The sequence below is a fragment of the Zonotrichia leucophrys genome, chromosome 2 (assembly GCF_028769735.1).
Source record: "Zonotrichia leucophrys gambelii isolate GWCS_2022_RI chromosome 2, RI_Zleu_2.0, whole genome shotgun sequence".
Lineage (NCBI taxonomy): Eukaryota > Metazoa > Chordata > Aves > Passeriformes > Passerellidae > Zonotrichia > Zonotrichia leucophrys.
Genome location: NC_088171.1, coordinates 40,646,837 through 40,671,789, shown reverse-complemented (window position 1 = coordinate 40,671,789; position 24,953 = coordinate 40,646,837). Strand labels below are relative to the sequence as shown.

The following is a 24,953-nucleotide window of genomic DNA, read 5'->3' as shown; positions in this document are numbered from 1 at the left end:
GCCTTTTGAATAAAGGATTGTTGGACTACTTATGCAAGGGCAAATAACATTATTTTTGGAAATGACTGAATTATTTTCATTACTTTTTTTTCCAAAAGAAAAAAAAAATCAGCCCGAGGCAGACACCTGGCATGGAAAATTTCAGCTTGCGTGGTAAAAGGCTGGCTGGCAGAAGTTACCGGGAAGTGCGAAGAGTGTCAAAAAAAAAAAAAAGGAAAGAAAGGCAAGCATTAAGGAGGCGTAGTCACCGGCAGCGCTGCTCGCTGCCCCCCTGGCTCCCGGTCCCGCCGGGGTGCGATCCCTGGTGTCCGGCGCTGCTCCCGGCCCGGGCGGCGGCGCGGGAGCCGGGCCCGCCACGCGGCTCCGCGTGGGACCGAACGCGCCGCCCCCGCGCCCCGCGCTGCTCCAGCCCCGGCGGGCGGCGGGGGCGGGGCCGCGGCCGCGCTGCGCTGCTGCCATTGGCCCGGCGGGCGGCGCGGGGCGGGGGCAGCGGGCGCGCCGCCGAGGCGGTCCGGGCTCAGCCCCCGGTGCGGCGGAGTAGTCGCGGCCGCCCCGTCCTGAGGGCACCGGCGCCGCCCGCCTCCGCCAGGCAGCGCAGCCCCCGCGTCCGGTTCCAGCTCGCCGTTCGCCTGCCGCTCCGCGCCCTTTTCTCTCGCTCTGTCTCCCGGGCGATCTCGGCGGGGCCGCGATGGAAGAGGAGCGGGCGGGCGAGCAGATGAGACCGTTGCTCACCACGGTAACGGGGGGTGCGGTGCGGCGGGGGGCGCACAAAGGGGCCGCCACGGGGCAGCGCTGCCCCGCGTCCCGCCCGGGGGTCGTGCCGCTGCCCTCCTGCCGGGGCACGGGGGACGCGGCGGGGCTGCCCCCCGGCCGTGGCCGCCCAGCCCTCGGCGGCGGGACCCTCGGCCGCGGCTCCCGACCCCTCTCGCCCGGTGTCCCCGCGTGCCGGCCGCGTGCGCGCGGCCGTGTCCCCCCCGCCCCTCGCCATCCCCGGGGGGCGGCGGCGGGGCCGGAGCCTTTTGTTCGGCCGCGGGCTCCGTGTGCTCGGCGGCTGCGGCTGCCCCGTCCACCCCCCCGTTCCTTTGTGAGAGCCCCGCAGGGCTTGTGCCGGCGGCGGTGGGCGGCGCGGCCGCCCCTGGCCTCGCCTTTCTGCCTGCCCCGCCGGCTGACGAGTTCCTGGGCGAGGGAGAAGTGCGCACACATGGCAAGCGGCGAGCTTCCCCTTGTCCTCGTGTCGCACGGCGGCGGGGTCGGCTCGGGTGCCGAGCGCGCTTCCCCCGCGGGTTTCTGCTCCTGGGGAGTGCAAGTGTTGGTGAGGGGGACATGGGCAGAACTACGGAGCTTGGGCTCATTTCCTTCTCGGGCCGGGTGGCTCAGTGAAGCAGGCATGTGTTGCCTTCCTGTGCTGCTGAAAAATACATGTGGTTCCACGCTTGTAATTTCCCCTCCCTTCAGATGACTCAAGGTCTGGATTTTGTTAATGAGCCTGTGAGCTCTTACTCTGATGTTCTCCTTCAGGGCCTTTTCCAAAAAGGTGTCGCACAGGGATTTGTCTTCAGTGCCTGAAGAGGTGGGATGTGTAGTTTGAAACACAAAGAATGCTGTGATGGACAGAGAAATAACACTGAAAACACATGAGTTTTCATCATCTTTCCGTTACTCTTCGAGGAGAGACTTGAGTCACATTTGATAAAATTGGCAGTCTAATGAAGTGCTCGCTTCCTGTGACATCAGTATGTTCAGTGTGTTTTTCCTTTGTTATAACAGGAGCGTTGATAACTTAGTGGTTCAAAGGGCCATGAATTTTGCAAATGTTACAATCTTTCTATGTTGCCTTTGTATGTTAATGCTTGTGCTCACATTGAAAGGTTTTGCAGATTCTAGACCATTTCTCTGTCTTGTCACTGCTGCGAAAAAGGTATATTCCCAATTCATGTTAACTTCTTCAGGGTAGATTCTGTGTAAGAGCAGGCTGCTTAATAGGTTTAATTCTTGTTAAAACTACCTTGTTCCTCTGTATGAGGTATCTGTTCTTAGCTGGCAGGAGAATATTCCCTCTGTATAGGAGAATACTTCCTATATATAACAAAAAGATGCTAAACTGTGTGCAGGGAGTTGAAAAACTTTGAGGTTCAAGTGTGGGGTTGCAGTGGAAGATGGTAATGGTTACCATCTCAGGTGATTCCTCAGGTGACTCCAAATGAAAAGACTATTGCAGATATCATTAAAGTCAGTGTGCTCTGGTCATTTTTGTCAGATCTGGCAGCAGTCATTTAGGTTCTGTTGTAGCAGAAATGAAATTTTTTAGGATGAACTCCTATATTGTTGCATGGTCATTTTTGATGCAGCTGTAATGAACAGAGATACTCAGTGGAGTGGTCCACATTGGTTTCCTTGGAACAGCAATACCTGACCTTGGTGCCAGAGTGTATCTGGGAGGTAATTCCAGCTGAGATGGAACAGTTAGAAAAGTGAGAGGGCAGAAGACTTGGTAGGAACTGGAAAAAAAGAATTTCTGGAGAAAACACATGAATTAAATGGCTTACAGGAGGAGAGGACATGCTGATCTTTGGGCAATTGCATAGGATAGCAGTATTGGATTTGTTGTGGGTTTCATATGCAAGAGGTGTAATTTTATATACAAGAGAGCTACTTAATCCAAAAGATGAGTGTTTTTGACAATAGAGTTTGACGTAATTTTTCTAATCCTGTGTTTCTTGACAGAACAGGCTACCTTCCTGGTAGCAAAGCTTGCTGAAACTGCTTACATGTGCATAACTTTTTGAGAAATATGCCTCTCAATAAGATGGAAAGACTTAGTATAAAAGTGTAGCTCAAATCTGATAGCTTCATTGCAGTGGCTTAAAAATACAGAAGTGTAATCAAACAGAGGAGTTCCTAAAAATTCCTTTTCTTCCTTCCTCCTGTGTTGTTTCTGTGTTCATAGAATATTGATACATAATGAGTCAAGATTGGTGGCTCTCTTATGGAGGAGCACTTCTGTCAGTCACATGCTGCCCCCCCCCCCATTTAGTTAATCAAAAATACAAAAAAATCCTTTAATCTTGCTTGTTTTATACTTTAGGTCCAGTTGTACAGAAGAGAATGAATTAGTGTTTGGAACTTTGGTCTTTTGAAGAACCTGATTGGTGGCAATTAAAAGTTGGAAGGTAGTTATTACAACCAGAGAGCAACTGATGAACAGAGCATCTGGGATGACTAGAAAATACAATAGGAAAAAGATATTTAACTGTATAAATCCACAGTTCTTTCATACCTTACATGCTCTTAGATGTTCTGCCCCCCATCTTAGGAAAGATGTATTATTATTGGAAAATGTTCATGGAATAACAAGAGGATATGAATTTAGTTCAAAGATGATAAAGGATTCAACAGTCTAGGACTTGTCAGCCTAGTAGAGATGATGGAACAGTGATATGGTGATGCTCTATAACTCCTATGGAGAAAGTAGGTGAGCATGAAAGAGGAGGCACACAGTCAAATCAGATTTAGGTGCTCAGTTCCAAACAAGCTAAAGAAACTTGGTGTAGGGATTCATAGGTATATTTGCTATACAATGTATACAGTGTGAACTTTGGGGGAGTTTGGACAAACATTGGAAGACAGATACATTGAGGTTAGTAAATGAATGAGGAAGAGCCCCAGGAAATCTGACTTGAAAACAGCTGGAGGTTGTGAGTGTAAGGAGGAGGAGTTGTGTGCTTGTCTTGTTTTTCCTCTTCCCTCAGCAGCTACTTATGGTAATTCTTGTTGGGTTTTTCAAAATAGGGGTGGGACGTGGTAGTTTGTTTTCTATACAGTGATGAGTTTGACAGTTACAGTTATGGTATTAAAAATACTTGATACTGCATATGAGTGATCTTAGTTCTTTCTTCTAGCTTTTGTCATTATGGTGTTCGTTACTGTAATGTTTGGTGGGCTTCTTTGCAACAGCTGTAAGTAGCATTTAAAGGAATGTGTAGTGCAGTTCTGTCTCTAGATGTTTTGCAGGTAATATTTTCAAAATACTTTGTTTTCTTAAAGTAGATGGAAACTTTTTTCTGTTAGTATTTGAAACTACTTCATGTATAAGATTGTAGACCATGCAGTATAGTTAAATAATGGGTTTGTTTGTGTCTTCTTTCAATGAAACACATCTGGTTTTATCATTAATTCTACAGTAGATGATGATAGAACTGAAAGTGGCTCTGTTGGAGAAGGGCATGTTTCCAGGGATCTCCTTCTGGCTTTCCTAATCAAACCAGAAAAGTACTGTGGTCTGCCTTATCTCACTGAAGAGGGCATTAGTGTCACAGTGCTTTTTCTGAAGTGGCTGTGTGGTTGGCTACAGCTTTTTAAAATTCTTTTAACAGATGTGCTTGCACGTTATCAGGTGGCTTGCAGTCACTGTCCTCTGCTGTCATCTTATTCAACATGGGGCTTCTGTGATGTGAAGTCAACAGGTCTCTGCATACAATTTATTTTTGCTACTAACACAGTGAGCTCAGGCTGGTGCTTTGCCTTTATGGCTGGGCAAGGGTAACCGAGGGTATGTTTGTACTGCATAATTGAGGACTGTGCAGGAAACTCTCCTCCCCCACAAGTTTGTGGCATCTGGCTGAACAAATGCTCTGCACAAGTTCAAGCACTACAGTTAGAGCTGTGTGGCAGTGCCCTAGCTAAATAGCCCTGATCAGAGAGAATTGTAGTGGCTTGCCAGCCTTGCAGACTTGAAACCATTACTTTGAGAGACAAGCTGCTTTTCTCTGGTGTGCTGTTTGGGTACGGTGCGTACCTCGTACAGCTTGGACTGTGTTGTGGGCCTCTGTAAGCTTTTAAGTGTATGTCTGGCAGGCTTTCTGAGCTCTTGAAAAGTTACCATGGCTGTCAAAAACTTGTTGTGTTAGTTGAGAACTTTGATTATGCTTCATTGTAGTAGTTCTATTTTCTGTCCAGAATAAGCTGGGGGTGTACCAAGTTGAGTAGTTGTTAGTTTATATCCATGTCATTTATCTGCAGGTGACTTTTGACATGTCACCAAATTTGTTGTGGGCCTTTGAATATTGATTCCCATTACACAAGGGTATCTGTTGCACAGGTCCTTTCGTGGCCCTGAAGCAGTAGTAATACTTAGTAAAGAGAACTGTTCTATAACTAGTGTTAGATAAAAAAATAGAGTATAAGTATACTTTGAGTATACTCAAACTTAGCTACAGGAGGTCTGTCATGAATGTTTTTGGTATAGCACGTCCTGGAATGATAAAGTTTAGGGATACATCAGATTTTTTTTTGCTAAAATGAAGATAGATGTCTAGCTAATGTTTTGAAATAGTACAGTGAATAGTGAAATTCAACTGACTGTTTTGTAAGTAAGGACATAGAGATGAGCACCAACTATTACTTAGCTGTGTAGATCAGAAAATGTCTGAATGGTTAAATGAGAATTTTGATTATTTTACAGATGATCTTGCAATATTCCTAAATATTTGCATTTCTAAATTTACATTTGCAAAATTATCCGTAGATGAAAATATTACATTATTTTTAAAAAAGACCAACATGTATTTGAAATGGCTCAAATCTCAAATCTACCTTTCTGGCGTATCTCAAAGGTTGTTAGAAGGGATTATCTGTCTAAGAGTCTCATGTTTGTGTATGGCACCCTCAGAGTTCCTGGTTTCACTGGGAATTACATTCTCTAACTCGAGTGTGATAACTTATAAAATGTACATTTTAACCAGTAGATGGAGCCATTTTAGTTATGTATCAGCCTATTTACCTAAGTTTGGAAAACTTTGTTTCATAAAGTGCTTTCAGTCATTTTGTCTTTAGAGAATGGCTTGCAATTTTTTATTCATTTCTTTACCTACAGAGAAGACTAAGTGTATTATTCTTCAACTAACAGTGCCAGGACTGTACAGCAGGAAGAGTATTATGTTTTCATAAATGTGGAGAAAAAAGTGAATGCTTGTTCTTTGTGGGAATTACAGTTGTCCAGTGTCACATGAGTAGAGCTTTGTAGCTTTGTACACCTTGTGTTGCCTGAAGTGGCTTTTTGGAATATTGATCCATAGTGGTGTTAGATACCTGACAGTCTGGATGCTCTTGTGTCTTCTGCCCAGGAACGGCTGCTACCTCAAAGTTTTTTTAGCTTTTTGAGCTTTTGTTTTTCCTTCTGCAGTATCTTAAACTAAAATGACTCAAACCCATGTAATGAAATGTTTGTCCTGTTTGGATATACTGGCGTCAGTTGTCTTGTTTCAGCAATGCTGGAGTGCTTCATAACCTTGAAATACCCCAGGCTTATTAATTCTAGCAAGTCCCATTTTAGCAGAAGCATTCCCAGTGCTGTACTCATTGTATTTTATCATCCTTCAGAAGGTATAAGATTCTCTTTTCTAAAAGTTTTTTCTGAGTTTGATTCTGCCTCTGCATTAGATCCTTAGTAATGTCCCACCTATACCTTCCCTTTCCCCCTCTCTTCTTCTTCTGCTTTGAAGATGAGTTTAGATTAACACTGCCAACTTGGAGAGTAGAACCCTATTCAAGTCTTCATTTGAACTCTCACTGTATGATACTTTGTGAACTATAGGTGAGTCATCTTCTTTCCCAGAATCCTGCTGTGAGATATTTTGAGATTTCTTGTGGCTCAGGGTTTTTGTAGTTGTTGTTTGGATTTTTTCTTATTCAAACTCATTGGAAGTGTAAATTTTCGACAATTTTTACAGAATGAGTACTTATGTTTTTCATATGCTGTAAGGCATCTAGACTTATGTTCTTGGCAGTAGTGCTAAGATAGTATCCTGAAATATCAGAATATTTTTAAACTTGAAAACAGACTTGAAGGTTTTTTCTAAACTTAAATAGATGCTTCCAGATTGGGCACCTGTTGTCACACTGTTGCCCCAGTTGAACAGAACGTCTGGAGTCTGCCTCCAAACAAACTGGAGCTTCCTGTGAATGAGGCATGTGGGTGGAAACTGTGGAGAGGAAGTGGGAATTACAGAGAAGCATCCCCTGTGTGTTGGAATTGTGCTGTTTGACCTACTCTGCCCTCTGCTACTGTTGCTTTTACAGTGCAGCTATAGTTCTGAGGATCTGGTAGCTGAGATCTGCTTGCAGGTGGGGTGAACTGAGGACTTGTATGAAAACCTGGCTGTTCTTTTCAGTTACTGTGTTGTTACTATGGGGGCATGTATTTAGAGCGTGTATGTGGAAATGCTGCCTTAAAAATCTGTGCTTCCATAAAATGTAAAGTGAAGATTTCTTTTTTCCCTTACTCATTTTTGGACTAGGCTGTTTCTTTTTCATTTTCCATGACTAATGTCTACTAAATATATGCTGGCTGTGTCTTGACTGGGATCTATTTTGGGATGAAGAAAAAGGCAGCCAAGTTATTGTGAATACCTAGGTTATGACAGGGGTAGTGATGCCAGTAATTCCTTACTAGAAAAAGTTAAGAGTTTGCTTCTACAAAAAATGCTGAACATCCTGAACACACTGATGGTTTCACTGGCATATTATAATCAGAAGACTAGAGAATCTCTAATCAGCCTGCTTTGCATGTATGTCTTTGTTACCAAAGAACAGAAAGAGGTTAAAGCAAATCTCTTCACAGAGCTGTTGTAATAGAACCTTATTTGGTGTCCATTTCTCAACTGTGACTGCTTCTCAGTGCAAAAATTGTGTTGCTGTGTCAAGAGATTCAGGCTGCTGTTTCCTGAATCTCAAAAATCATGCTAAGTGGAAACATGTGTGATTTCTTTCTTTTCTTTTAGATAGGGTTATGAGTAAGCTAATATAGCTTACTGTAAATCACATTTATTGCTAACTGATGAGATTTCCAGTTTGCATTTAGAAGCCCTAATTCTTCAGATTTTCTCCTTTTAAGTAAAGGACAGCTAGCAGATGCTGGTGTGAATAACACCTTGTTGTACAAAGATTTATTTTCTGTTTCTGCTGTATAACTTCACTTTTGGATGGAAAAAATTAGAAGTGTGTTTTCTCCCTTTCATAGTGCCTTTTGTCTCCATTATTATTTTCAACCACTGCAGAGCTCTAGTTTATCTAACTCCACCCCTGCACAATTAGATAATGTCTGTATATTCCTCCCACTCCTGCTTCCGCCTTTCACGTATTCTGTTTTGCATTTGAGCTCAGCCACAGGTTCCCTTTTCTTTCACAGTGGTCCATTGTCAGGCCTGCTTGAACTCCTGCATGTTGTTCTTTGAGGATGTTGTCCTTAAAGGTCAGCCAGTACTCACAGGCTTTGCCTTCACCCTCCTCCGATGTGTCTCCTGGGAGATTCTGCATGCAGAGCCCTGGACCAGGTGAAAGTGAAGAGCCATGAAGTAACTCTGAACTGCCATGCTGTAACTATGTCCTGGGTTGTGCCCTGTGTGCTGTAGTATTTGTCTTTTCTCCCTCTCTCAGGGCTTCAAACTCCATGATTTTATGATTGCTGCAGCCAAGGCTGCTCTTGGCTTTCACATCTCCGTCTGCTTCTTCCTTGTTTGTGAGCAAAGGTCCAGCAGAGCATATTCACTAGTTGGGTCATTGATGACTTGCGCTAAGAAGTAGTTTTCAACAAATTCAAGAAAATTCCTGGAGTGCTTGTGTTTGCCTATACTCTACCAGCAGACACTAGTTGTGTTAGGCACTGGAGTGTCTGCAGTCATGGAGTTTCCTTAAGCTCTCAAATGAAGGCTTTTGCTACAGCCCCTTCTTAATCAGGAGGTCTGTAGTAGGCACCTAATACAAAGTTGCCCATGTTGGACTGTTCTCTGATCCTTACCTATGGGGTCTTTGATGCCTTGTCACTCATTCCAAGCAAAGCAGGAATCCCTTTGCATGGATTGAAACCCATGTTCCTTACCTTCCAGGCTGTTTTTCCTAAAGCATCTCTGACCTTCCGTTCTAGTACCTCAACCATATGAGCTGTCTCACCATCACTCTCTAATTCCCATGAGGTTAATGCTCTGCAATGGTGCATGAACTGAATGCTGTCACTTCCCATGGTGAGTAGAAGCACTTGAGATGGGCTCACAGACAGGCCACTTCCATGAGAGAAGTGTGTGAGCCTCCAGACTTGTGTTCCCTCGTCTTCACTTCTCCTCAAAGTGACGGCCTTTCTCCACCATGCCTAGTTTAAGGCTATACTCACAGACTTATTGTGCCGGGTGACAAATACACTCCTGCCACCCTTTGTCGGATGGATCCTTCTTCCTGGAAGATGTTTCTGTGGTCATAGAATAAAAGCTCTGCTGCAGCCATGCACTGACCCTCTGGAGGCATCTAAACTGCTCTAAGCCTTTTGCTTCTCAGTGGAGAGAGACTGAGAAACACTGCATGGGCTTCCTTGTCCACAGCGCTTAGTAGTCACTCTTGATTCGCTCTGTAGTTGCATTTTGGAGGTGTCACTGGTGTCCATATGGATAAGCAGGAAAGTCGAGTAGTTTGAGGATTGGATGGGCCTGATTTATTCATTGTTTGGCAAGCAGCAGACCTCCCAGGACCTCCTGCTTATCTTATCTTCCCTGTTGTGCCATATGTTGATCTCCTGCAGCTCTTTCACCTGGCCTGCTCAGCAGCTCAAAGGTAGCACAGCTCCCATAGGGTGAGGGAGGCCAGCAGTGAGCCAGGGAGGAGCAGCACAGGCTTCCTGCAGGCCAGCATCTGGATGGTGACATCCTCCCTGTGCAGTTCTTGGAACTGGGATCTCTGATGTACCTGTTCCTTTGGCTGGTGTGAGACTTCACCTTGTAACATTGCACAAACCTGAAAGGTATTTTGGGCCTTTTGTAAGTTTGGCTGTGAGCTGCCATGCATCTATTGCCTGAGCCCTGGTAGATTGATTTGCTGCACCCAGGTTTACGTTTATATTGTGAAACTACTGCACTACCATCCAGTTCTGTTCACAATATAGATTTAAAATACATATGTTCATGTGAATGCCTTGGTCTACCTGCAGCTTGTTTTTGATGGGCATGTCATGTCAATATTACTTTAACAACTTCCGTGCTGTAAACTTGTAATGACTGCTATTTCTCCAAGGCAAATATTCACTAACAGTAATCATTAGAGTTTTTAGTTGGCTGGTGCTGTTGCATTGGCTGATGTTGCATAACTTCTTGGCTTCTCAGCTTGGAGGGACCAAACACAACAGATTTTCATATTCATGTTTTGCCAGATCATGTGTCTGTAATAATAGGTATCTCTTTCCCTTACCTGGAAATATTTAACAGCATTTAATAAATACCTCATTATGTAGAGCAGAGACAGTTCTACCATACTGGAGATGCTTCAGTTTTTTGAAAGACTTGCATTTTTTTTCCTTTTTGTTTGTCATATCTGTAAACTTAGTTTGTTATAGGTGGAAACACTGTGCCTTCAGTCTATGTTCTAGGAATTTCTTAATCTCTGTCTCTTTTATAGAGGGATTTTAACTGAGTAATGCTACTGGTGCTTACAAGGGTGAGTACAAAACTAGAGGATCTCCTTTCCTAGTTGCTCACCAGAATGTTTAAAATAAAGTATGCAGTAGGTTCTCTGACTAAATTGTGAAGTCAAAGGACTGATTGCAAACTCTTTAACATTCTAAGCAACAAGGTAGAATTCTTCAGACTACTGCCAGATTTATTGCTTCTTTGTTTCTATTAAAGAAAAAAAAAAACTATTTGAAAGATTGTATTTAACCTTACTGCTTCTTTTAGGCTACTGATTTTTGGAATTTTTTTTCCTTTGGCTTGTAAAGCACTATTGTGAAGTTATACTATTATGTAGGCACATGCATTTCTTTAACATGTCAAACATATTTCCAAACAGACTTTGTGTACAAAAAAGGAAATGAGAACTTCTTACTGAATAGCCACAGTTGGTGTTCCTGTTAGTGGTAAATTCTTCTCTTTTTTTTGTCAAATGGCTACACCCTACCAGCCATGAATTTTAAAACTGTTTATATAAAAACAAACAGATAGCATCTGATGATTGTTATGACTCATTTAAGGAAGTGATAAAACCCAAGAGTAGCAGGGATCCTTTCCTTTCTCAGCTTGGTTTTTTTTTATTAACTTTGCTGTGCTTGTGTGCAATTGAGAGATATCAAAAAAGAAATCAATAAAGCAGATACTTACAATTAATATTTGAATTTGAATTGCAGATACATAGTGATTCATACTTATGAATTAAGTTTACAAAACCAGCTTTAATTTTAGATTGCAATTACAAGCAATTTGATTAAAACTATTGTAACTGTATTGTACAAGCTGTACAAGCTGTTGTAATTAAAGCTTTTGTGGAAATTCTTGAGTTTTTCAAACTGATGATATATGTCAGAAAGAAACCAGCCTTTTCGTTTGCTTGTTGGCATCAGTGTTGCCATCCATTGCCTGCCTTAACTGCTGTTGCTGTATGAAATGCTTGCAATTGCTTTACATGTTTTCAGAAACATAACCAGAAGGCTTTTTTCAGCATATTGTGCAGTATATTTTGCTAGATCAACTTTGATTGTTTTTACTGAAATACGTAAATGTACATGGTTCTGTGTGTTGTAAGAAGAAACATTTTTGGGCCTTGTTTTTATACACAGATGCTTTAGGTAGAGCTTCAGCTGGAGAAGATCAGTTTATTGAGAAGTTGAGAGTATTTTCCTGAAAGTTAATTGAATGAAGATTCATGTTTAGGCTAAGTAAAATTATATATTTGAGACTTTAGAGCAGGACACAGAAAAAAAGGTTAAAAAAATCTTATCACCAGGATAGAGAAAAAAATAAATAGGGGTAGGATGCTAACTTTTTTAATGAAACAGCTGTCCACCAAATTATTTTGGCATGATAGGGAACCTTATTTCTCAAACGACGTTTTGTTTGATGTGATTAAATATAGTGAAGTCAGTCCACTTATGGACACAAATTCCAATTCTTTAAAACTTTTGCATAGTGCAGATGGGCTTGGTAGGTAGCCTGTTGGCTTATAGTTGAGGGAGAAGATGGCCTTATTCTGTTGAGTGAAGCCAAATAATGTTTGTGTGAGGCTTTAATTCTTGAGCATAAATAAGTTGCCTTTGCTCTAAAGATATAAATGAAGGGCAAAATATAAATAGGGATCTGAAGAAATTTGATATGCTCAAGGTCAAAGAATATACCTACTACTTGTATTCTGTGCTTTGCATTGACAGAAGGTTTTGAAAAGCCAGGCAGGCAAGAAAGTTCAGTGTGCTTTTCTAATTGGTGATGGAGACAACTTACTGTAATCCATTTGTTATATGTGATTTTTAGCTAGTCCTAACACAGAAATAACTTGAAATACACTGCTTTGTTAAATAAGATTATGAATTTCTCCCTGTCACATTCAGAGATTTGGTGTATGACTGGGTATTTACTGTATTTGCATTTATGGTAGCCCAGGCTGATTATTATAAACTTCTGGATCCTGGAGGCAATGTAAAAGTGAGCATTTGCATGTGAAAACAGTAGTTCTCAAACCAGGTCTACTTCCTAGTCCACATATGTCAACTCTATAGCTGAGTTTCTCTGGGGGAGGGTGGAAGAGTAGGTCTCACTTTGAAAACCATGTTGGGGGTTGATGTATTAACTAATAATTACCTTCAGCTTTCTGAATAAAGGCATATTTTGTCTTTCGCTGTTCTTGGAAGAAATGTGTAATGCTTGATGACCATTGCTTAGGTAATAACTTTTCAAACAGCTCAAGTTGTAGTCTTGTCACCCTGAGAGGTTGCAGCAGAATACTCTTGACTTGAAATTGCCACTGGTGCATGTTCTTAGTAATGTCACAAGTGTCCCCTTCCAGGTGCTGGGGGAGGTAGTAGACAGATGACAAGTTTGGTGGCGCTGAGAGCACCAGGGGCCCAGGAGATGTGTATCTGTTTTCAGAAATGGCTTCTAGAGAATGGTGGCAGTATTTTCAAACAAAGGTTTGTTTTAGAGGCTGCAGAGGTGGCAGGAGCTGGGGATAGGCATGGACAGTGGCAGTACAGGTGGCAGGTGCTGTGGAAGCTGTTGAGAGCCCAAGGGGGCTGTGGCTGGGGAGCTGAGTACTTCTGCAAGTGACAGAAGGGGAATTGTATTTGTATGCAGGCTTGTTTCTGGAATAAAGTACAAGTGTGCAACGTGCTTGAATTTCTAGTGAAGAGTAAAGAAATACATCCCTCCAAGATGGCATGTTCGCTTCTGTCTTGTGGCTTGTGTTACTGCTGCAGTCAAGCTCAGAGGATCAATTGCAAGCAAGACTGTAAATAGATTTATGCATTATGGCCACTTTATGATATGGAGAACCTGTTTCCACCTTCACTTGGGCTATGGTATAAAACAGGCTCTCGGGTGAAGATAGAAAAAAATTTCCTTCCTGTCTTGAGGGTTGCTAAAAAAAAATCCAAGTACCATGAATGTATACAATATGCTGTACAATTTAATGAAAGCTGAACAATGACTCTTTGGTGGTGAACAGATTGTATGTGTATATATTTATCTTTAAGGTATACTGAATTTAAATGGAAGAAGTTATGTATTGTTAGAGAAAAGAATGGACATGACCTTAATTTGGAGAATTTGCCTCCTGTAGAGCTCTATATCAAAATATTTTAGTACAAATCTAGCATGTCACTAACAAATCCTTAATAAACCTTTTTAAGTCCAGTGGTGATCCTAAAATCAAGTATCGGATAGAAAAGAGGAAAATAATCTGGAAACTGCTTTAAATGTCTTGCTTGCATAGGAATCATTAAAATAAGGTAATGGTCAAGAAAGTGGCTTATTGTGAGAGGTGAAATGGGGCAGAGCAGAGCTTGGTGGTGTCCTTCTGTAGGTTCTGTGGTCATGGTAATTCTTGAGAGTTCCATAGAAAATTAATGTGTAACAGCAAGCAGGAGAGACACATTTGAGGTGTTTTTGATAAGGCTGCAGTTCTGCCTTTCTCCCTTTATTGTGGTTTATTATTTGGTATCCAGTGCTTTTCATTGTTAGAATGATGGTTGCCTAGCTTCTATCCTTAACCTCACCTGTTTATGATTGGTCAAAGGTTGGTCTCTATCATCTTGGAGGCTTTTTCCAACTTAATTGATTCTGTATTGACAGACAGCCTCAAAGGAGCTGGATTGTGACTGAGCCTCTTGTTCTGTATGAGCAGTGAGTCTCTGATGTTGAAGGATTCCCACAGGATGTTTTCTGTAAAAAAAATGTGCTTTGTGTCTGAAAAATTGATGTGCTTACTCCACATACTTGAGGATTGAGAGTGACTTATACTGCAGCATAGGGAGAAGTTTTTTTGGTGGCTGTAGCCCTGTGCTTCTCGGTTAAAGTGGGAAGGAGGCATTTGCTGCTCAGCAGCCTTTCTGTTTCATATACTGCTTCATGTATAACTGGCAACTGACTTCCTTTTAAGTAGTAACATTGCCCTTCCTCCTGTTACTGTGCTACTATCTCAACTTTGGCATGAGTTGCTAAGCTCCAAGTGAAGTGTGTGCTAGGCAGAGACTCCCAGCAGCTTTCCAGTGTATTAATTCTAGGCAGATAGTAATGTAATAAAAGCTGAAATGTAAATGTGCCCTGTATGTGACTACATTCTTTTGTTGGTTCTCTCTGCCATGTGCTGTTCATATTACTGAAGAAAGTGCTTCTAAACCCCCTAGGCTCTGAGAAGGCAGAAATTGAAGAACCTATAAATATAACCCTTTTTTTCCACAGCGATCGTGCTCTGGGACAGGCATGAGCAGTGATCTCCTAATTTTATACCACTGGTGGGGACCAAGTTTCAGAACAAGTTACATGTTTTATATTCTATATGACAAAAAGGTCAATAATCCTATATCAATCCAAATCATAGAAAATCCAAACCTGAAAACTGTTGGTTAGGAGTGAAGCAACAAGACTCTAAGTGAGCCCATGTAAAAGAAGCAGAGCTCTTGTTGCAGTTGATGATTGATGAGGAAGTTGATCTTTGTTAAGTGAACTCTACTAATTATGTAAGTTCATGTGTTAAACTTACTTGTAGCAGGTAGTTTGACAGAAGTCTTATTAATGAGAACAGTGGTTTGTATCAAAGTTGTTCAGAGACTAGATGTAATGAAACAGCTGGAATTACCTGGTTTAAACTAGATAATTGTATGTGATCCTGTTATAGTATTCTGAGACCCTCATGTGAGAGCAATCGAATCTAGAAAGTGCTATGGCATACACATTCATCCTAGAAAGTGCTATGGCATACACATTCAGCACAACAGAGAAGCTGAAGATTGAAAAATTTGTATTCCTTGGCAGCTGAGGACTAAGTGAGGTTTCTGGTTTTAAATACTTACTGAACTTTTTTGTGTGCATCTCTGTTATTGTAATAGAGAATGTCTGTAATTCAAGGCCTGCTCACTTTGCAAAGTAGTGCCTGATTGTCAAGACAGTGTAGTGTGGGTGAGTTACCTTCATGCCTTCTTAGATCATGTATTACTAATACCCTTTTGTAAGTGGCCCCTTCAGTGGCTTCCTAATTTACAAAAGTTCCAATTTTCCTTTGCAGTGTCATAAATTTCCTGTAGAAGCAGCTTTGACAGAGGATTTTTTGTGTTGTGACTTTATTGTTGTTTGTTCATAAATCTTGTTGAAGATGTTAGTGTTAGAAAGACTGTGTTTCAGTTGATACTTCAGAATTAATACAAAATATTCGGGACGTTCCACTTCAGTAGTGTAAGCACTGATCTCTCTCCTTTGGAATAATAGAAATTGTAGACTCATTTAGGTTGGAAAAGACCTTTAAGGTATTTGAGTGCAACTGTAAATGTTTGTGCCTTATTAATATGCATTATGTTTCCAGTTCTATTGGTAACATTAGTAGAAAATGTTTGTAAGACCTAGAAAATACATGAATGGTTAACTGAAAAAATATGGGGGTTTTTGGAAAACCTTAGTGATGGAATGTAATATTGCTTTAAAGTATCAATAAGTACATAGAGGTAAAAAAAAATATTAAAAAAAAAAAGAAAATGGATAATTTTAGGAAATCCTTAGTGAAAGCTCTTCTATCACCCTCTTCCTCCATCTTCCCTATGAAGTGTTAGCCTGTGAATGTGGCTAATGACATCTCTCAAAACTGCATGCCTGTCTTTGTCTCCTAGTGCTTCCAAAAGGATTTGTAGAAATGTGGGGTTATCTTGCATATTCAATTTAATGCCCAGAGCAGAAGTGAAACCTGCTGACACAGTGCTTCCAAAAGTCTGAATTGTGGTGTAGTTCCCTGCTGTGCAATGTGCCCAGGGTGCTTCTGTTTAGGAGAGCAGGCTTGTTTGTGAATGTAAGTTGCTAATAACATTTTATCATGTGTTACTGAAAATCCAAAAGTTGCATCCATTACGGAATGAGTCAAAAGTAGAAACGAGCTTCTGATATGTAGAGCAAACTTTTCTTCAGGCTACTTTGTTTCACTTCCTAAACAGTAAGGGTAAAGAAGCATTGCAGCCTTTTCAACTGCCTTTTGTTTAACATAATTTTCTTGGTATTTGAGTATGCAGCTTCACAATTTTCTTCAGTAAAAAAGACTGGAAGAACTGCAGGAATGGAGAGAATGAAGGATGGTCTCTGTACTACTGTACAATAGCTTCCTGTCTGAGGCTGTCAGAATGCCATGTTTTTTTCCCAATGTATGACTACATTTCAAATGTTTAAGCATTATGACCTCAGTTGTCTGCAGAAGCTTCTCTTCCCTTGTATATCTAAATCACTTGTTCATGGATGAAAATTTGGAGTCAATGGCAGGATCAGAGTGTGCAGGAGATTTTTGAAGCGGACTGCTTTCAGGTTCCCCCTAGTGTCCTGGTATGGATGTTGTAATTCTGAAGTGAACTGCAATTCCGTTTTTCTTTAGTGGAAGAGCTTCCTCTTGGCACAGTTGTTCTGTTCCTGTGAGAAAAGGGCATCTTATGCTTTCTTTGAGTTCCTGTCAATGCACAGGGCCCTCAGACAGCGTAAAAAGCCTTTAATGGGCAGTTGGCCTGACTATAAGTATTTTAAAATAGCATTTTTTTGTCTCATTGTGCTTGAATAATTCTGCTTTATATGCCTTAAAAAACCACCAAACTCCACAAAACAATGCTTCTGCTATAGTGTTGATTTCGATAACCAATGATCAAAGTGTTGCAAATTGAAGAGTCACGACCTTTTGGAAACCTCAGTTTTTAAGTGTGTATAATGTTGCTTAAATCAGATATGAAATTATTACTTCTATTGAAATAAATTACATCTCAGACAAAAGCTCTGAAATTGATGTTAAGATAACCAAAAGCTATGGTGTTGTGCTGCCCCAAATATCAAAGTGTATTCAAATGTCAATTAAGAGGTACCATTTTCTGCCAAAGTTGGGTGTCTTATTGTCATTCAGATACAATCTCATTTGATTAAGGTTAAAGTGCAGTAGAAGCCAGTTTGATTCTCTTTGTTTTCTACAGGGAAAATTTTTACAACTTGCTGTTGATGATACTTTTCCAACCTGGTTTAAAGGCAGTTGATTTTCTTCTGTAGAGTCAGTTCTGTGAAAAAATGTGAGAATAAATACAAATAATTTGGTGGATAGGTTGATTTCTTTGTGTGTGCCCAGACTTAAGTAAAGTAACACTGGAAAAAGGAACTTTATAATTGGAAACATGGGCAGTTCCTAGAGGACACGTATGTTCAAATTTTCCTATTTCATTATTTCTTTACATGTTGCATTTGGAAGTAGGTGAGATAATTCTAATAAAGCTGCTCTTGTTTCTCTTGTATCTCATATTTATTTTTAAAAAGTCTCTTTATCAGTTTGAGGTGGAACAGTCCTTTGGAATTATGGAATGATGAAAGCTGTGTTTGGATGAAAGCTGTTTGATTGCCAAAAGCCACCATGTAAAGATGTTCTTCCTTCCCAGGAAAAACCCAGCTGAACATTTAAAGTTGTATAAATGCATATATAATTAAGGTATCTGATCACAGAAGTTTATTTGATATCATAACACATCCCCAGGGCCGTTAGCTGTGTTGTTCATATTTTATATGCTGCAGTAAAAGGAAGTATTGGATTCTGTGTAGGTGGTTTCTCTACAAATTTGATAGTATTGGAAAGAAATACTTGTTCTGGAGGCTTGGTTTCTAAATAATGAGAAACATAATGCAATTTTCTTTACTTTCTCTTTTTTCTCCTTATCTCATATGTGTAGAAAATTAATTTGGTTGCCAGATACACTTGCCATTGACTAGAATAACTCTTGCATTCTTTTCAGCATTTAAAAATTCCCTGCTAGCTGTGAAATCCTGAATTAAAAATGTTAAGATAAAGTTCTTGTAGCCACTGGGTGTAGCATATTTGATTCATATTGCTGGAAAGTCTTTTGCTTAGATCACCAGTCTGGATGGTATATTTTATGTATTTGTCTTAGTGTTCGGTTCACTGTGCATTTGGCTTGACATTTTATTTTTATCTGTTAATGGTATCAATTATGTTTGTAAGGACATCTTAAAGCTGTTTCAAGTTCAGGCAGAGAGTTCAGGAGGAGACTTTGTGTCTAGGGCAATGACTTTGATTTATTGATGCCACCTTTAGAGTTCTAGGGCTGGTCAGAACTGCTGTGGTTGCATCACAGGAAGCATGGCTGGTGTAGGTTTACTCTGCATGTTCAAATTTGCCTTACAGTAAAATCATGGCAGCAGAATTTTTATGGGTACACTTTATGCAAGGCTAGATAATTGCCTGTCTTCCAGAAGTCAGTGTGAAAGCCAAAAGCCTAAGTTCTTTGTTGTACGTGCTCCAATTTTGCTTAAAATTGTCTCAAATAAATTGTCTTTCCTTGAACATGTGTTTGTGCTACTGGATGGTAGTGTACAGATTAAGGTGCATGTAAGTGTGGTCTATAGCTTTATTAGAAAGATGGATAACTTCTGTTGTTCATTTTAAAATAATGAAAAATGCCTTTTCAGAGAGCACCCTTTTTAATAGTTCTTGGCTGGTTAGACCTCCCATGCAACCATGGTAATGTGCTCTGAAGTAGAGAATTCTAAGTGCTAAGCAGATGAAGAGCATCTGATCTGCCTGCCAGGTGTTGGATGCTGTCAACTTTTCTTACTAAGTAGCCCCTCAAGTCATAAATTTACAGTAAGAGTCTGACAGCATTTTTTTTCTCTTTGCAAGAGAATTGTGTGTCTTTCTTAAAAGTACTGTGTTGTCTTTTACATGTTTATTCACAAAACAAAAACTAATAAAATAATAAAACCTGTGTCAGTAGTTGTAGTTCTTGAGACAATAAATGAAATGGCTACAAAAGAGGTAGGCTTTTTTTTTTTTTTTTTTTTTTGGCTTAGTTTAGATCTCTAGCTCAGTTTCCCTTTGCATTTTGTCAGCCGAACTTTCCTGTAAAAAAAGCACCATGTACAGTGGCATGTATGAGTCAGTTGTGCCAGAATCAACACCTTACTTTTAAACTGACTTCTCACAAAACCTGCTAGTAGAATATAGTGAAAGCATTACCCTTAATACATCAGAAAATCAACTGCTTGCTTTTTTAAAACAGAAAGAGCTTGTTTGTATAGTTTTACAAGATATTAGGCAAGACAAATAAGAAACAGAAGTGGATCTCCTTTCAAATGTCCTGTCAGTGGCCCTTCTGAAGGACCTTGGACTGACTCCTAGAAATTTCAAGTTCTGAGAGTTTTTATCTCAGGCTTTATTATTTCTTTTTTTCAGGCTTTTCAGACTTTTAAGATTGTTGTGCTTTAGAAATGCAAGAGGAAAATGGAAGAAATTTTGGCAAGAAAGTATATGTATTAAAATACAGCTTCATGGTAAGGGTGAGCTGGAACTAACTAGTTCCTGATTTCTGAAAGGGAAAAATGTCATTTCCACTACATCCTTTCTCCTTTCCCATAAGCTGATTCAACTTCTGAAGCCATTGAAAAACTCAAACAAAACCTTATAAACCACTCTACAAGTTCAAAAAAGACTTGTCAGTGTTAGTTTCCTGAGGTGAATGTTAAATGAGTTATATGTTCATTCTGTAATCAGAATCACTGAATCAAAAAATGGTCTGGGTTGGAAGGCACAGTCTTCTACTTCCAGCATCCCTCGTGTGGAAAGACACACCTTCAACTAGATCATGTTCTCAGGGCTCCATCCCACCTGGCCTTAAACACTTCCTGGGGTGGGCAGCCACAACTTCTCTGGGCAACTTGCTCCAGTGCCTCACTGCCTGACAGGAAGAATTTCTTCCTGATATCTAATGTGAGTCTACTCTTCCCATTTGAAGTGCAAGAGACTTCTGACTTTCTCTCAGCCTTTCCTCCAGGGAAAAGTACTCCATCCTTCTAATTATCTTGGTAGGTCTCCTCTGGACTCTGTCCAGCAAGTGCATGTCCTTCCTGTGCTGGGAAGGAGGTGGGTTCTCTGTGGAGTGGAGTCATGGAATCACCTCCCTAAAAGTACCGGGTGCTTTGGTCGGGAATCGAACCCTGGCCTCCTGTGCGGCAGGCAAGAATTCTACCACTGAACCACCAATGCTGGTGATTATTTTTTTTTTCCGTGACTCATTTTACACATTGTCTTTATTTAAAAAAAAATTAAATAAAAACTTCTGTTCCACAGGCACACAGGGGCCACCAACTTCTTTGATTTTTCTCCTCTACGCTTCCTCTGAAAAATTTGCTTTTGCAATTGGGAGTTGCTTGTGCAGCTTCCCCTTGCCCAGCACTTTGTAGTAGCCTGAGTGCATAATATCAGTGACTGCAGCCAGTCTGGCCTCATTTTTCATGTAATTGAACATTTTCTATTCACTTACAGGTGTTCACAGTTTCCAAGCTGACAGTAGCACAGAATATTTGGTTTCTTGTGAAATGACAGTGTGTCATGCCTACTTTTCTGAAGTAACCAGGGTGATGCTTGCCAAAGTTCATCCTGATGTTGAGTACCACTAGCATTACCATGTCCTCTGGGATGTTTCCTGTGTGTGCATGTGGCTGTGGCTGATGTGCCCTCTCAGCTTCAGGGTGTCCCTTAGTCTGGAAGGCATCTTGTCAGTGTGTGCAAGGGCAGGGAGAGAGCTTGGTGCCTGTGAGAGTGAGGAAGGGCAAAGGGGGCAGAAGTGGGAAAGCATCAGATCCGATGTAAGGCAAAGATGTTGCATTGTCAGAATATTGTGAGAAGAGTGGAAGATGATGTGACTGCTGCCTTGCCATTTCTCCAAGCTGAGATGTGAAACTACAGCAGTGGAAGTGTGTGGCTCCATTACAGGTTGAGTCAGACTCTGCTGGAACATGGTCCTGCTCTACCTCCCTTGGGCTCAGCAGTGCCCCCTCTGCACCTTACTGCTACTGAGTGACATCCAAATTGAAGTGGCAAAATACTGTCAGTGCAACTTTACTGCTGGCTCAGTTCCCTGATCTGGTATGTGGCAGGTTCTCATTATGGCCAGCACTAGCGCAAAACAGGAATTGCAGCATTCTGGTAATGTCCGCCTTACTAATAAAATATGTGGGGATTGCTAAAACTTGTTTTTTGGTAGCTGTGAATTTGTTGGGGTAGAGGCTTGCTAGTACACTTGTGGCTGGTTGATATTCAGCATGTGTAACAGTGGTAATAGTCTGACTGGCATTCATGCTACAAGGATTTCAAATACCTTAAAGTTCCTCAGCATAACTTTGGAGATGTGACTTGTGGACTTTTTATTTTGTTGGTTTTTGTTTTATGTTTGGGGATTTTGGTGGTTTTCATTTGGTTTTTAAAAATTAAAATTTAATTAAAATAATCTGCACATGACAGCACCTGAATCCTGTATGTTACAGCACTTTACTAAAAATTTATGATGAAATGCTGCTGTAATTCAGATTGCATGAGCAGACTGTATTTCCATCCTACCTGCCTTCTTATTAAAAAGAAATGTTGTGGGCCAGCAGAGTGCTGGTTCCTTCTCCTGTATTAGTTGCCTGTGGATATTGGAAACATTGCATTACCCTCCCACTATAACTTAATGAGTTTTGATTTGTAGGTAGTAATTTTTGTTCTCTGTAAGAGTAAACATGTGTTGTTTGTTAGTTATTATACAGACACTTGATTTGAGTGGGATGCAGTTGCAGTTACATAAATAGAGAATTTGAGACACTGGGAAAGCTGAAGGTGAAGAATTAAGCCTTGAATTCATGTGAATTGGTGAGATTCAGTCTTTTGCTTTTTTGTGGAATGACTATATAAGTGAATAATCATTCAAAAATGACATCATCATGGAAAGACATCTTTTATTTATTAGCTGCTGGTGATTGATGGTCTTTTCAAGGAGATATTCTGTTTGGGTGTAATTTGGTTAGGTTGTATTTGAGCAATTTGTCTTAACTCAGTAATTGGATGGGGTGACTTTTTTAAAATTTATTTTTTGCTTTTTCTTTTGCTGTTTACCTTTTGAAGATCTGCTGTCAGGAAAGCAGATCATCTTGTGCAAGCACTTTAAATAATGTCAATAAAAACAAGATAATTTTATCTGTCTCTTACTATGCTGCTTCATATCTGGTCTCATCAGCTGTTCACAATAATGCCATCTATTCTAGGGAATTAATCTGGAGGATAAGTGTTTAATATTTGGGCATTGACCTGTTGGAGTGAACCCAGAGGAGGGCCACCAAGTTGATCAAAGGGATGGAGCACATGTATGAGGAAAGGCTGAGAGACTTTGGATCGTTCAGCCTGGAAAAAGGAAGGCTTTGGACTAATCTAACTGTGAAAAGGAGCTTACAGGAAAGACGGGACAAGACTATTTAGGAGAGGATGTAGTGACAGGGCAAGGAGGAGTAGGATCAAATGGAAAGAGAGTAGTAGGTTTAAATTAGGTGTGAGAGAGAACTGTTTACTCTGAGAGTGCTGAGGCACTGCAACAGAGAAGTTGTGGATGGACCATTCCTGGAAGTGTTCAAGGCCAGATAGGAACTCTGAGGAGGGTGTTCCTGCCCATGGCAGGGAGGTTGGAACTTGATGATCTTCAGGGTCCTCCAAGTGGCACCCCAAACCACTCCATAATTTAGAATACTTGTATGAATGGTTGTAGAACAATTAAACATATGGCTTTGCTTAGGCAACCTTAATCGTGTTGAAACAGCCCTGGTTTATAGTTCTTGTGAACTGTCACAGCAATCTAAGACTATTTTGAGATAAAGAAAAACTAGAATATCTCTCAAAAATGCTGCCAAAATGCCTGGAGATGAATTTAGCTAAAGGCAGTATGTTACAGTTGTGAAGTAAGCAACTTTGAATTCCTCTGTGTCTCCCTACCATCCTTTCTTCCCCTCCCCCCAGGAAAAAAAAACAAACAAAACAACCAAAGACCAAAAACACCCCCAGAGTTTAAAAACCCAACCTCCTGAAAACCCCAACAAATCAAATCACCCAACCCTCCCTAGCCTAGCTCAGTGACATTTGCATGCTGACCACATGCTCATACAAGCTGCTCTAAGATTTTGGTGGGGTTCTGTTGGAACATGCTGAATTTCATCCATCTATACTGAGGGACAGTTTTGAGTCCTGGAACATGTCCTGGAAAACTTTACACACATCTTTTGTTTTTCTACATCATCAGTGTATTTAGATCAGAATGTGGTGTGATTAATCAAGTAGTACATAGTACACTAGAGAACATAGTAATCTTGCTGTTAATGAGGGTTCAGGTTATAAATTTCAGTGGGATCTCTAGAGACTAAGTATTCAGCTGTCCAAGTGATGTGCAGTTGTGTAATGTCAGGAGGGCTTAAACTACTGATCTGCCTCATGTTTGCTCTCTGCATCCTGGTGGCTTCTGACAGCTGTCCTGCAATGTGCTGAGATACCCGAGACTCCACTACTGGGGCAATATACCAGAGAATATCTGTACAGAATACATCTATCTTTTTTCTTCCTTTCTTTTTTTGGAAAAACTCAGTTCCATGTGTATGTGCCGATGCAAGCTGAAGCGTGATGTGCAGATGTACATCTTGGGAACTAGGTGTTACATAGAAATTGTATTCTGAAAAATACTTGTAGGCAGTAAGTCTTTGGGATTTCATGGTTAGTTTTAATTAATTAAATGATGAGCCACTGCTGGCAAAGGTTTCTGTGTTCCCGTGCTAAGGCAGTAATGTTTCTTTGGAGGAATACCCTATATTTAATTTCTTTGTAAAAAGAAACTCCTATGAAGTTTTTAAAATATCATTTAGTAGGTTCCCCTTTGATAAGAAGCTGAACAAAACCATCTGTAGAGGTGTTTGACATATGAACTTTAGACTGTGTTGTACGACTTGCCCCCTTCATCATCTTAATCCCCTAGCACCTTGCCTCTCCTGAATCCCCCCCCATGGCCTGGGCCACCCTCACCCTCTCCAAAATAAAGCCTCATTTAGAAGTATTTTCATGCTGTCTCATAATTATTTCTTGCCTTTTTTTTATTTCCTAAAGAGAGACACTTTGAGCTCAGTAGATGCTGTCCTTTCAGCTGCATGAAGAAGGGTGGCACTGGGTTGGTTTTTTGGGGCTATAGTGTTAGACAAGTTAGTCATAGTATCATAGACTGATTTGAATTGGAATGGAAACATAGGGATTATCAACTCCAACTCCCTGACTTAATTTGCTCATAAAAGGAAGGGTTGATTTTGGACTGTGGATGCAACTCTTAGCACCCTTCCTCCCTACCCCCCCAAACCAGGATTTTAAAGTATCAGTAGGTACAGAGTTTCAGGGCTGCATGTGTGGGTGGGTCAGTTTGCTTGCTCTGCAAGCAAGCACTCAGTTTTCTTGTGCCCATATCTGACTGTGTCAGATAGCAGCTGGGCTGGAGCTCATGTGGTAAATCCTGCTGAGAGCTCAGTCCTGCTTACTGCAGCTACTTTAAATGTCCTGCCATTTCAGAATGGCAGATTAAGCACAGCTCTGCCTGCTAGACACTCTGCAGACCCTGCAGTAAGGCAGTTCACTGCCACTTTGTAATG

At 40.9% G+C, this 24,953-nt stretch overlaps 1 protein-coding gene across 4 annotated transcripts in view; it reads left to right on the top strand.

Annotated features, from left to right (window-relative positions):
- The first annotated feature begins 515 nt into the window (after positions 1-515).
- The window catches only part of SLC4A7 (solute carrier family 4 member 7), a 93,621-nt gene continuing 69,183 nt past the window's right edge, over positions 516-24,953 (top strand). For all 4 annotated transcript variants that reach the window (XM_064704675.1, XM_064704673.1, XM_064704674.1 and 1 more), the window contains exon 1: positions 516-736. In XM_064704675.1, the coding sequence (XP_064560745.1) occupies positions 689-736 (48 nt within the window). In that variant the 5' untranslated portion in view covers positions 516-688. The remainder of the gene's footprint in view (positions 737-24,953) is intronic.